The 13,386-nt window shown below is 29.7% G+C and overlaps 1 protein-coding gene across 1 annotated transcript in view; it reads left to right on the plus strand.

The window, feature by feature from the left end:
• Positions 1-3,786, plus strand: part of LOC107438136 (heat shock 70 kDa protein 4L) — a 37,722-nt gene extending 33,936 nt beyond the window's left edge. The window contains exon 17 of the mRNA XM_016050336.4: positions 1,105-3,786. Coding sequence (XP_015905822.1) covers positions 1,105-1,299 — 195 coding nt within the window. The 3' untranslated portion in view covers positions 1,300-3,786. The remainder of the gene's footprint in view (positions 1-1,104) is intronic.
• The last annotated feature ends 9,600 nt before the right edge of the window (positions 3,787-13,386 follow it).

Here is a 13,386-nt window from a genome sequence, read left to right on the forward strand (position 1 = left end):
GATACTATATAAAACAATCCACATCAGTCCCAGCTTGATTTTTTTTTTTTTTTTTTTAATTTTATCATTTCCGGTCAATTTTCTTTACGGTCTTTTATTCAACAAAACTTATATTTGAAAATATCATTTTAGCTTTTTATACTATATTGTATCAAGTAAAACATATTTTAATAACTACTCAATACATTTAGCTCAAATTTTGTATTTTTGTTAGGTAAAACTTCATGCTTTAAAAAAAATGTATAGTGTGCAAAAAATTTTCAATTCGCTTTAAAAGTTGTCAATTTATGGCGAAATATGCAACTAACTATGGGGACCATATTTTCCGGATTTTGGCTACCCCTATATTTTGGGGGTCAGAAATCTGAATCCATTGGGAAAAGGTATGTTTTTCAGAGAAGTTGGTTGGGAAAAGGTATGTTTTTTTTTGTCTGATTTCCTGAACTTAAAATATTGTCTACGCAAATTAATTAGCATATTTTAGGTCACCCCCTCAAACTATTAAGAATGAATCCTAGACTGGGATGCAAAATTAAGTAAATGTCAATTAAGGGATAATTCCTACTATTCTCTAAATCTCTTATTGTACAAATTTTTTTTTTTATTCATTTGATTTAAACATAATTGGAACCACTTACACGTTAAATTATTAATGAATTTTTAAATGCTTCTCTTAGGATCACTTACTTATTTGCTTTCACTTTCAATTATTACTTTCGCTGTATTTTTGTTTTGAAATTCATTAATTTCTTTTAAGTATTATCAAACAATTAAAGAGGTTTCATTGATAAATAAAAAGTTGATAAATGCATATTTATCCAAATTTTAAATTTTGATAAAATATTAAATCTGGAGGGTTCATTAGCTAATCAGCTGTATTTAAAATTGCTCTCCGTTTATAATGTGGCTTTATTTATATTTTTATTTAATTTAATTAGTACATTAATTTAGTATATTATGCTCTTAATGAATGATTAATCTAAATAGCTGGATTAAAAATTTTGTCTAATGTTTCATCTGCTCGTCTATTCTTAATGACTATACATGATGAATTACAATTTGGCTTGTACTGCACATTTCATTAATGTATTTTATATCTCTCAGGAGCTTGAAAATGTGGTAAACCCTATATTATCAAAACCAAAGCCTAAAGTTGAACCTCCTCCCGAAGAAAAACCAATTGACAAACCCCAAGCTGATAGTGAAATGCCAGATTCTACCAATGACACACCAGAAGCTACAAAACCAGATGACACAACTCAAAATCAACCACAATGTGAAAAAATGGAAACAAATTAATTTTTAATTCAACTAGGTCTGTGATTGTAATGTATTTATGAACTAAAAAACTCTCTGTGGAGTAAGTGGTTCTAATGGTGCATAATGCAGGCTGTAACTGATGTCTGTCTTATCTGCTCCTAACTCATGCAATATCTTAATCACTTTGTTGTCCAAGGAACACTATCATTACTTAAGTTTTTCAATACTCAAAATTTCTTTTTTCTCCCATCATTAATATACTTAATTTTTTAATGCCTAATGATATTTCAAAGAATTTATGTATTTCATCTGTAATGAGGTAAAATATTTAAAAGATTATTGTACATTTGTTGATTTTTGAATATACCTGATGTTGATTTTTGAAGTGGGGCTTGGTGATTATCCGCCGTGATGTTTTTTAGAGCAAAACTGCTTTTTTTTTAATGTGCAAAACTTTTTTTTTAAACGTTTCTGTTAATAGCAGCAAGCATTTTGCTATAGTAAAAACCTTTAGACAAATACATAAGTCAAAAACATTGATATTGCATTTTTGTGCTTGTGAAATATGGAATTGAAAGTGTAAGGTTATATTTAATTCTCTTTCATTTAAATATCATGGTTTGACATCTGTATTTTTTTCATAGACAGTGTGTTGAAAAGAAAAAAGGTGTTGGATTTTGTACTATTAATTTATATAAAACAGAGTTATTTAGTGTTTTTTCATAAAAATATTTAAACAGAAAGTTGGCTGAATTTTAAATTGGATGGAAATCTATTTTACAAAATTTAAAAAAAAAAATATTATTTCTTTAACTTATATTTCCATTTAACAGATTGCACTTTATTATTTATAGGAAATCTTAAGCTCCACTTAAATTTCAAATCAATGCTTACTAAATTTTCAAATATTAAGGATCGTAACTAATCAATTGATCTTTAAGAATAGAAAAATTTATTCTAAATAATAATAAATTCAATGTAACGTGGCATTTTATATGCACTATAAAATTGCATAACACTTATCTCAGATTTTTGGTTGATTAAACATGGTTTTTAACTTATTTCAAATAATTTTTTGTTGAAAATTTTTTTAAAAATATTACTGTTATATTTTCTTATGTGCTCATATATTTGCACAGTAAAACCTTTTGCTGGTGAATTATATTTATGTTATACATGATGAATAATTTTGACGAATTATATTTATAATCATTTACTTTTGTCAAATTGCAGAATGTTTTATTTAATAAGCTCTAAAAGAGCAATAATCAAGCAAGCAATAATTATATCAATGACCTTCTATTGTTAATTTATTTTCAACTTGAATCAACGAAAAATCTTTCTATTTTGTAAAAAATTGTAAAATGTATTATTTAATAAGCTCTAAAAGAGTGATTTTTTTCCTTCTTTAATTATATCAATGATCTTTTATTGTTAATTTATTTTCGACATGAATCGACAAAAAATTATCTCTGTTTTGTGTGTTAGAAATATTCATATTTTTGTATCAGTGGTTTTTAAGTTAAATCTGTTATGTGCTAAATTAATGAACTTCTGTTACTAAATTTGAATGTGCTCAACTGTATATACATGTCTTTTGAATTTTATGTGAATAAATTTCTAATATATAAGTAATTAATCAGGGAAAGAATCAGTTGTGGTTGGGTATTATATTCAGTTTTTCCTGTAATATTAATAAGTAAATACCAATGATTACTCAAATATCACTGTTCAATTATAAAAAATTTCCATTCATATTCACTCAGTTTTACATTAATTTATTCCGTGATCTTAACACTTTTATTCATTAGCAGAATTTAAATGTATACACCTCTAGCGTGATATTAGTTACACTCTGTATTCACCGAAATTTGTGATCTAGAAGTTTCTTTTACATCTGTATATTTTTTTTTTAAAAAAAAGCTGTATATTTTTGGTTCACAAATCTCAGTTAACTGAGCATTCCGCATCACAGATTGTTTGCATGAATTCTATACTCAAAGAATTATACTCATAGTTACATTAACTTATTCTTACATTATATCTATATGTTATTTATATCTTTTACATTTACTTATTTATACTTTTTATTCATAATATCATAAAGCATATGTGAACATTTAGGTCTGTAATGGATCTGTGTTCCTAAATAAGTCAAAGTGGTAAGTGAGTAAAAGAAATCTAATATATTAAAAAAAAAAAAAAAAAAAAATCGTAAAGAATAATTTTTTATCCTAATAAGTTTATAATCTATTTTATAAAAGTTAAATTCTTATTTTGCTATTTTCAGATAAAGCTTTAAATTCTATAGATATTCAATTTGTCAGTAATTGCTGTAATAAGTATTTTAGATAAAAACTGGTATGCTATAATATAGCTTTAAATTAAAGAAAACAATCATAAGCATCTCCTATGGTAGAAGCTTATGCAGTAATTTAGTATGTGCTTACACAAATTCTTCATTTGTGTGTATGTTTTCATGATCTTATACCATCTCCAGAATTGCTTAATAAATATACAGAAATATGTTGCTCTTTATTAATCATTGTCTATGTTTAAACTGCTATTTAGGGGGGAACGACACAGAAGTTTGCACAAAAGGATTTTTTAATCAATTTTGCAATGATTGTAATAAATTTGATAATTTTTTTTTATTTTTAATCTTATTGTATAGTGTACAAAAAATAAACGGACCGCTTTGAATAATTTTTGATCTAATGATCAGATTTTTACATTCTAGGACTCAATTTTAAAAGTTTAAGAGGGTGACCTCATATATGCTAATTAATTAGTGGGGCAATGTTTTAAGTGAGAAAATCAGACAAACAAAACCTACTTTCTCTGATTAAACATACCTTTTCATGATGGGATTTTGGATCCCCAATAAACCTCTGAATACCAACTTCATTTTTTGTTTATTTCACCATATCTTGAACTTTTTAAGAGAATTAAAAAATTTTAACACACAATTATAACTTGTTTGTCCTAAGATTAATATAAAAGCAATAATCTTGCAAATAAATATTTATTTTTAATAGTCTAAAATTTTTTTAAGATTCTCAAAATATGACGAAATATGTAAACTTTGAATTAAGATATCTAAACTTGATAGCTTTCCTGACCTCACTATGAGAATCATACTTCCCAGATTGCGGTTCCTCCCTATATTTAGGGGGTCAAAAACCCAGATCTATAATAAAAAAGGTATGTTTATTTAGAGAAAGTAAGTTTTTGTCTGATTTCATAACTTAAAATATTGTCTGTACTAATTATTAATACACATATTTGAAGTCACCCCTTGAATCAGAGATTCAATCTTTGAATTGAATTAAGGGTAATTTGTTTAATTTTTTGCGCACTGTTCATATTTTAATCTTCATTTTACAAATACAAAACTTAAAATTAGTAGTATAAATATGTTTAGAACTATTTTTTTTAAAATCCATAATTTTTTTACGCTATGAATTTTTTCGAACTACATGAGAGCAGTTTTCATTGCTTGTTGGGTTTTTTAAAAATAATAATCTAATCATGACATAAAATAAATTATTGTGGATTATTCAGAACCAGTCCACCCAAATAAAAAATCACCATGAAAACTTTATTTTGAATATTGCGACAAAATTTGAAGTAAATTGGTTGAAAATAGTGTTAATTAGAGATACAGCAAGTATAAAGAAAAGTTTAGAGTAAATTGTTTTTAGAGTGTTGTGATCAATAACCCATATAAATAAAATTTTACAAATAACTATAATGCATCAGTATCAGGTCCCTACGACGTTTATCCATTTTCATCATTGTTGAATCCTACTGGAATGCTGCTGTTAATAATGGATATGCTGTTAGAAATGGAGAGTCAGCAGCCCTCCATTTCTGGCCCTTTTTAACATTCTTTAGCTGCTTTGCCTACATTTATTTTTGATTGCTCTATAACTGTCAATAACCCTTAGCAAACTTCCTTAAAATTTATTACAGTTTAATAAGTTGTCATATCAACTATTTATATTGAAAATACCATTAATTCTTTTTCTTACATAATTAAGCAAATTATTTCAATAAAGTAGTTAAAATGGTAGTGTTTTACCACGATCCAATGATCAACTAGACCCACAAGTTTGTTCATATGTGTCACAGCGGGTCCAGCTCCTGTACCAAGCTCGACTTAATGCTGTTACCCTTACATGTTTATATGTTACGATTCTTATATTTGTTACATTTTTATGAAAATCAATTCAATATTTTAGTACAATAATCTTAAAAAGGATAAACTATCAAAAATGCATATTTTTTTTTTGAAAATTTTATTGTGTTCTTCAGAGACAAGTTTCTAAACCCTATAAACAAGCTTCTTCAATTAATATGATACTGAACTTCTTCTAAATATTCATTTATTCAAAAAATAAGAACTGTTAACTTGTACTTGTCTAACTCAAAATCTTAAGATTGCATTTTTACAACATAAAAAGAGCAGGTGGTAGCTGTCTTACTTTATTTTACTACCACTCAGTGTATTACTTCAGTATTGTGCAAGTTGGCAGCTGTGGGTTAAAGGAGTTTTAGTACTTTTGAGTTCAACAACATAACTGAAACTATGAACGCACTGCATGTCAATGAAAATTCAGACTTGCTAATTTTTTATAATAGATATTAATGCTGAAATATATATTAAAAAATATCAATTCAGTATTCATTGCATCATAATGGGGGATATATAAATATTTCTGTGAAATAAGAGCTAAGTTGTTGATGTGTTTCTGTGTAAAATCTCCTAAATATAAATAATTAAAACACTGTAAATAATAATTATAATGATAGTAATGTTAGTAAATAATAACAATTATGAAACTGTTCAATGTGTTATAAAAAGCATTTACTCAGCATTGGTATCAAGAAACAAAGGAATTGTTCCTGATTTCATTCAGAAAGAAGAAATCAATTTACATAATTTTTGCCTGAAATATTTTAATTCAATAATCTTCACTGTCACAACTGTTGTAATCAATTTCCCCAAAAATAGTTTGTTCATTTCTGGTAAATTTTAAGGATTCCTTCCAGTAATTTTTCATTGACACAAGCTGTTAACTTGGCATTATAAATAGCTTATGTAATCGCGTATACAAAGCTGCCAACTGTACTGGATTTTGCCAGTTTCTGCTGGTTTCATTAAGATTCTCCTGGTTTTTGTACATTTTAAGAAATTTCGTAAAATGGAGTAAGTTTCCTAAAAAATCCCTATTGAGATAGAATTTTTTACACAGACACTTGCTTGCGTGAATATTTAAATAAGTATCACTAATACATAATTAAATTAGCCTCATTTAAAAAAATCAGTTAACTTTCTCTTTCTGAAATGTTCAGTATACTTTTTTAAAGTTTGAATCAGAAGCATCAGGTGTTTTCTATACTGAAATAGGGAGACTCCCTGTCATGTCATCTGTTTAATATAGCTCTAGAGAAGGCAGTTAGAGACAGGTATACAAACAAAGAATACAATTTTTTTAAAGTCCGTACAACTGCTAGCATTTGCAGGCAATGTCGTGGGAAGAACTGACGGGCTGAAAATTAATGAATATGGGTTTGAACAAGTGGCTCAAGTAAAACATTTAAGTGCAATGGTAAACGATGACATAAAAATTGATATTAAAAATAAAATATGGCTCACAGATGCTGTCATCAATTGAGAAACCATTTCAATACACAAGTTGTGAAACAAGAATACAGTTTTACAAGATACTGCTGAGACTAATAATTTTATATGGCAGTGATTTCGGGGCAATTAACAGAGCTGATAAAGAGATACCGATGACTTTCGAGAGGAAAATATTAAAATTTTTTTGCTGCAGTAAGAGAAAACGGAGAATTCTACGCAATCAAAATACAAAGAACCTAACGTAGTAAAAATGATCAAGGTTTCTTAAAGATGGTGCCGATGAAAATCCTGTTTAAAAAAAAAACTTTCCAAAAAAACACCAGAGGGAAAGACAAGACAAACCATTTTGTTCCGGAACAAGATGGTTAGATTAGAGTAGAGAAGGGGTTAAAAGACTTGGGAGTTAATAGATGGGGAGAAACTGACTGAGACGGCCGGTAGCAGGCTGTAGTGCAGAAGAAGACTCCTTTTTAAAATTAATTTAAAAAAAATCTTCTTACTATCTTTGAATTAAATGCCTATTACTATTCAAAATTATGAGTAAACATAATACAGAACAAAAATCTTTTAATGTCAATCATAACTGGAGAATATTAGTTTTTCTATTTTGATGACTATAAAAATGCCTGAAATTCCCTATGTGTGAAATATTTAGTACATTATGCAACAATTATGAAATTTAGTTCATTAATATCTACTGGATTTTTTCCCTGTTGAAACGTGTCGGAATGGCCGAACGGCTAAGGCACTCACCTGGTAAAACGGAGGTTTTGAGTTCGATCCTCGAAGTTCTATTTCTAACAATACTTCAGATGTATGGAAATATGTGTTTAAGTTGTTTAGGATTTTAGATATTATTTATGGAATGTTCTAGAATACTTTCTTAGTCCCGCAGTGGACTGATCGTTAAGACACAGCTCCCAGCAGATCACCGAAGTCAAGCATCACTGGCTGCTGTCAGTGTGCGGGTGGGTGACCACTTTCATCAGTCTGCGTAGGGACCGAGGGTGTGCGGTATTGGTCCTCGTTAAACTGTGCTACCGTAAAGTGCTCGACTTCGCGCTCAGGTCGTCGGGCTACCGAAGCGGGGGTGCCATCCCCTCCGCAGAGGATCAAAATTATGATGGCATGTCTTCGGATCATCCTGCGGGATGTTTCACAGACCGTCGCCAATAGCCCATTGTGCAGCTCTAGTGCGACGTAAATTAACAACAGAATACTTTCTTACGTCATTTCCGTTTTTTTTATTTCACTGTACATAAGTTCATGCGTTTCAAGTGGAAACAGCAGTTACTATGTTCTGTGTATTCTGGATGTTTGTCAATAAAAATGTTCTCTATTCTTTCTCCGTCACAAGATGGAATAGAGAACAAATAGAGTATGGTACTACGTGACAAGATGGAAGATGCAATAGAGTACATAGCCTGACAGCAATTCAGTAGAAAATAAATACAATGTTATGCACGGGCATACTCTCCAACTGCTACGGAATTTCCGTAGTTTCAGAAATCTTTTCTGACGGTAGCAAAATTAATGTCTTAATATTTAAAAAAAAATAATTTTAGCGTAACTTATCCACTATTACTCATAAAAGTGCAGGCCATATGGCTAGATTCTTAAGTTCTGATAAAAGTTTAATGAGAGATCCATTTGCTTTAAAAATTTCTACTTTGGTTCGCTACCACTAGAAAGAATTATTTTCAAAATCCTCATAAGTTGGAGGGTATGCACGGGTGATATAAAAGTTCTATCATAGGAGTCATACAACCTTCTTCTTGATACATGTCTTCACACGGTTTTTTATAGGAAGTCCGATCAGACCACTGTGAAGGTGAACCAATTTACAAAAGAGCCATTTTAAAAAAAATCTTGAAAATTAGCAAGTGGAAGCAAATATATGTCTAAAAATTTGTTTAATTTATGAATATGATTGGTTTGTCTTATTTACTTGCCTACCACTACAGATTCATTTCTCAAATATATATGACAAATTTCTCTCAAGTACTTTTATAATAGAATTTGGGTTCATGCGCACAACTGGTTCGCTTTGTTAAATAATCTCCGCAGACTTATTAAATCCCGTGTGTAGGCTTTTTGATGTAGGAGGTGATGATTATTCATTATCACACATGAATTTTCTCGGCAGAATGTCTTTAGAATAGACGAAAATATGTTATCCGTGGTGCGTAGCGTTTTTAAAAGGTGCTTATTTTCGTTATTTAAAAGCCCTTTTGTTGGGTGTTTTTAAAAAGTGCTTAATTTCTTTTTTCAAACATGAGATTTTTTTCCCGTTACCATGTCGATTTTCGCCACGTATTATGCGAAAGCGTGCTTTTCACATTGTTCTATTCAACGTTTTCACAAATCATTTCGGCATAGCGTATGAAAGCGCCAATCATTTTACATGTTTGATGAAATACTTGCGAGTCAGTATGCGCGTCTACTGAGCTGGGTTCGGCGAGATAATTGCCTTCTCATGTGCAACTCTGCTGCATTTTGCAAGATATTCTCAATTTCAGACTTTATTTTCCACCCTACTGATATCGAACCGAAAAATCTCTCGATCATTTTATAACAGCTAATATAATCAAGAAAAGAGTTCTTTGTCAGAAACTAGTTATTTTCTCATGATCATGTTAAGTCTCGGAAAATTATTTTGCAATTTGTTAGTGTATATAGTGCTTACAAATAATTTTTGAGCGCTTAAAAGGTGCTTATTTTTTGCTGAAAGTTTTGGCTACGCCCCCTGTTATCTTTTCTTAATCATCGCAAATTGCAGTGTTTTATCAGATTTAAATGTTTTCCTGAATATAAATCTGGGGAAAGATCCGAACAATGTATTGGAATTCTTATATATTTCTTTGGAAGTAAATATTCCTCTGTCTTGACTCATTCGATCCGTTCCAACAAAAGAAGTTTGATAGGCACGCATATATTGATTTTGAGAAAAATGAAGCCCCAAAGGCTTGTGTAGTACAAGGGGTCCATCCACTTGCACTCCAATAAAATTTAAGTGTTTAAACTCATTCCTAGCAGCAAAATAACTTGGACCAATATTCAGGAATCTTGGCTCATTAAGGGTTCAAAAAGCCGTTATTTTTCCGATATTGGCCTTATATAGAATTGTCCGATTCACCGGATATTTCACAGCCACTTTACAACCAAAACCTGCCTACATAGAATTATCAGATTTACCCGATATTTTATATCCATTATTTAGCCAATATAGGTTCTATATTGGCCAATGTAGGCTCTATATAGGCTATTTTAGGACCAATATTAAAAAATCTAGGCATCCCAATATTGGTCCCTTAGTGCATGTTCTTATAGGACTAATATTGAGCCTATTTTGAACCCAACTGGGGCCCAGATAAAATTGTTGCTATGAATAGGGATATTTTTTATATATTCCATGAAAAGTAGGCACGTAGCGTTTTTTAAAGGTGCTTATTTCCAATTTTCGTTATTTAAAAGCTCTTAAAGGTGCTTTTTTCATTGGGTGTTTTAAAAAGTGCTTAATTTTCCCTTTTCAAAAATGAGATTTTTTTCGTTACCATATTGATTTTCGCCACATATTATGCAAAAGCGTGCTTTTCATATTGTTCTACTCAACGTTTTCACAATTCATTTCGGCGTACCGGCGGTTCATAGCGTATGAAAGTGCCAATCATTTTACATGTTTGATGAAATACTTGCGAGAGTCGGTATGTGAGTTTACTGAGCTGGGTTCGGTGAGATTATTGCCTTCTCACGTGCAGCTCTGCTGCATTTTGCAAGATATTCTCAATTTCAGGCTTCCTTTTCCAACCTCTGATTTCAAACCGAAAAATCTCTCGATCTTTTTATAAGCGCTATTATAATCAAGAAAAGAGTTCTTTGTCAGAAACTAGTTATTTTCTCATGATCATGTAAAGTCTTTGAAAATTATTTTGCATTTTGTTATTGTATATAGTGCTTAAAAATATTTTTGAGTGCTTGAAATGTACTTAAAAGGTGCTTATTTTTTGTTGAAAGATTTGGCTACGCGCCCTGGAAAAGCATCATTTTCTACACATCCAGCATTTGGTTTTTTTTTTGGCATTTGTTCTGAAAACATGTTATCTTGAATGAAAGACATGCTTTCTTTAGGAATGGAATACAATTTGCGCAGAGCAATACTAATAGGATATTTTGTTACCAGTTTTCACCGGTGCTTTAAGATAAACATAAGAAACTCCAGGATTTTGCGCAAATTTTCCTATGAATAAAGAAATATGATCCAATACAACTTTAAAACTTTCAACATTTATTATGATCAATAGAGCCCCTTGATTTTTAGATCGGGCTTTGCTGATTCTTAAATTTTATTCAGTAAAGGATGAGGAGTATTTTAAGCTGTTTAAACTTGAAATTCGTAACTAAATTACAGTCTATCAAAATCAGGGGTCTAATATGTGGCAGAGAATGGTTATGATTCTTTTTGAGTTTATTTTTAAAGATCATTTTTATCTTTGGAATTGTTATACAAATTATTACCATTTTTTTGGAATTGTTATACAAATTATTCTTATTTTTGAAAATAATATAAAACGGGCTTGATTTTTCTACATTTTTTATTTTATTTGCTATAATTTATTTCATAACAAGTTTTACTTTTAAAATTTCGTAAAAATATAATTTAAATTTAGATGATTAATAACTATTTCTTTCTAACGTATCTAAAGATAAGCAGCTTATTTGATACTCTTCTCCATTGTTTAGTTCTTAAAAGCATTATTTAAAAAAAAAAAAAATGATTTCTCATATTAGCTCTATTCGTTGGCTAATCGTTTAGTTGATCAGTTTGTCAGTCTATTTCGCTTTTGATCATTTGAGTTTTAACCTTATTAATGCTATAGCATTCATTAGAACATTTGTTAAAAATTTATAGATTAATAGGTATATTTAAGATAATGTTAAATTTAAGTTTGGTATTCCTTAGATACGATTTGTTAAAACTAAAATGATTGCTAAAGCAAGAAACTGTCATTTGCTAATAATCAAAAAACTGAAACGAGTTTTTTTTTTTTTTTTTTTTTTTAAATTTTATTTTGTAGTCTCTTACACTCCAACTTTAAAAAGTAACCTTTAGCTATTAATAACAACGTTTTAGCGTTTATTATTTATCTAAATATTAACTTTTAACTAAATACTTTTAAATGTTGCTTAAACTGTTAGAATCTGACAGATTTAAAAGATGAATCATGGCTTGCTTGGTTTTTGTTTAATATTTGAAATTCTTGAAAAAATTAAAAAAAAAAAAAGAAAAAAAAATACTGTTGCCAAACTAAAATTTGATTGAAGGCTTTTTTTTGCTATCTCTCGAGTACTTTTTTCAATTTATAAAAATTCAATTGCTTCATTATCAAGATTTATTTTGGTGAAGAAAAGTAATTCGACAATATCAAAATATATTGATAATGTAACTAAGTAGTTATATTTTGTTTAAATATTATTCACTTGCGATTAATTTTTAGAACAGAAGTGTCAGTTACATTAGAAATTATCAACCTAAGTGTTAATTTCCTACAACTTTTTTCCCCCAGAAGGTATTTTTGGCATCACTACAAAGTGTTGCGTAAAATCAATATTAGCGGGGAATCGGTTTAACTATATTAATATATTATATAGATTTCATCCGTCTTTTTAAAATTTTAAAACAAAATTTTAAGTAACATGATAATTACTTTTACTTGAGCCATGAGGGCTCTAGGGATAGAGTGTCCGACTTCCAATGAGGTGAACCGGGTTCGAATCCCAGCGAAGGTTGGTCGATACGAATTCCGCATCCGGTTTGCACCGACTACAGTGCTGACATAAAATATCCTCAGTGGTAGACGGCTCATGGGTTCGAATCCCCTTGCCGTAAGGCTATCCTTGGGAGGTTTTCGTGGTTTTCCTCTCCATGTAATGAAAATGCAGATTACTTCCATTAAGAGTCCTCCACGAAGGCAATTTTCTCCAATACTTGATCCATAAGTTTCCTTGTCTTCTGGATTGGGTTCAAAATTACAAAGCTACAGAGTTGAACATAAGTAGACGTAAACCCAAAATTGGGTCGGCTGTTCAACGACGGTTATTAAATAAAATAAAATAAAATAAAATAACATTTACTTAAAAAATACCGACATATTAAAATAAAACCAATTTGAAACTTCTATAGCTGTAACATTCAAATTACAGGGATGCTACAGGTGACTAAAATTGTAAAAAGTGATGATTAGTAAATGGCAGAAATCAATTAAAATAGTTTGAAATTAGCAACTTTTGCAATGTCATTTCTTTCAGTTTATTATTAAAAGTATTTCGATTTAAATATGAATAATTTGCGATGCTGGTCATGGTGGAAGTTACGATCGTTTAATTCAATACATAAATATATATTAAGTTTCTACCACTTTTTATATTTTTACTCGCCTTTGGCATCACTGAAAATTGGCTAGAGAACACTAAGACGA

Source organism: Parasteatoda tepidariorum, chromosome 12 (genome assembly GCF_982258835.1).
Source record: "Parasteatoda tepidariorum strain Cologne lab strain chromosome 12, Ptep-v5.0, whole genome shotgun sequence".
NCBI classification, from domain to species: domain Eukaryota; kingdom Metazoa; phylum Arthropoda; class Arachnida; order Araneae; family Theridiidae; genus Parasteatoda; species Parasteatoda tepidariorum.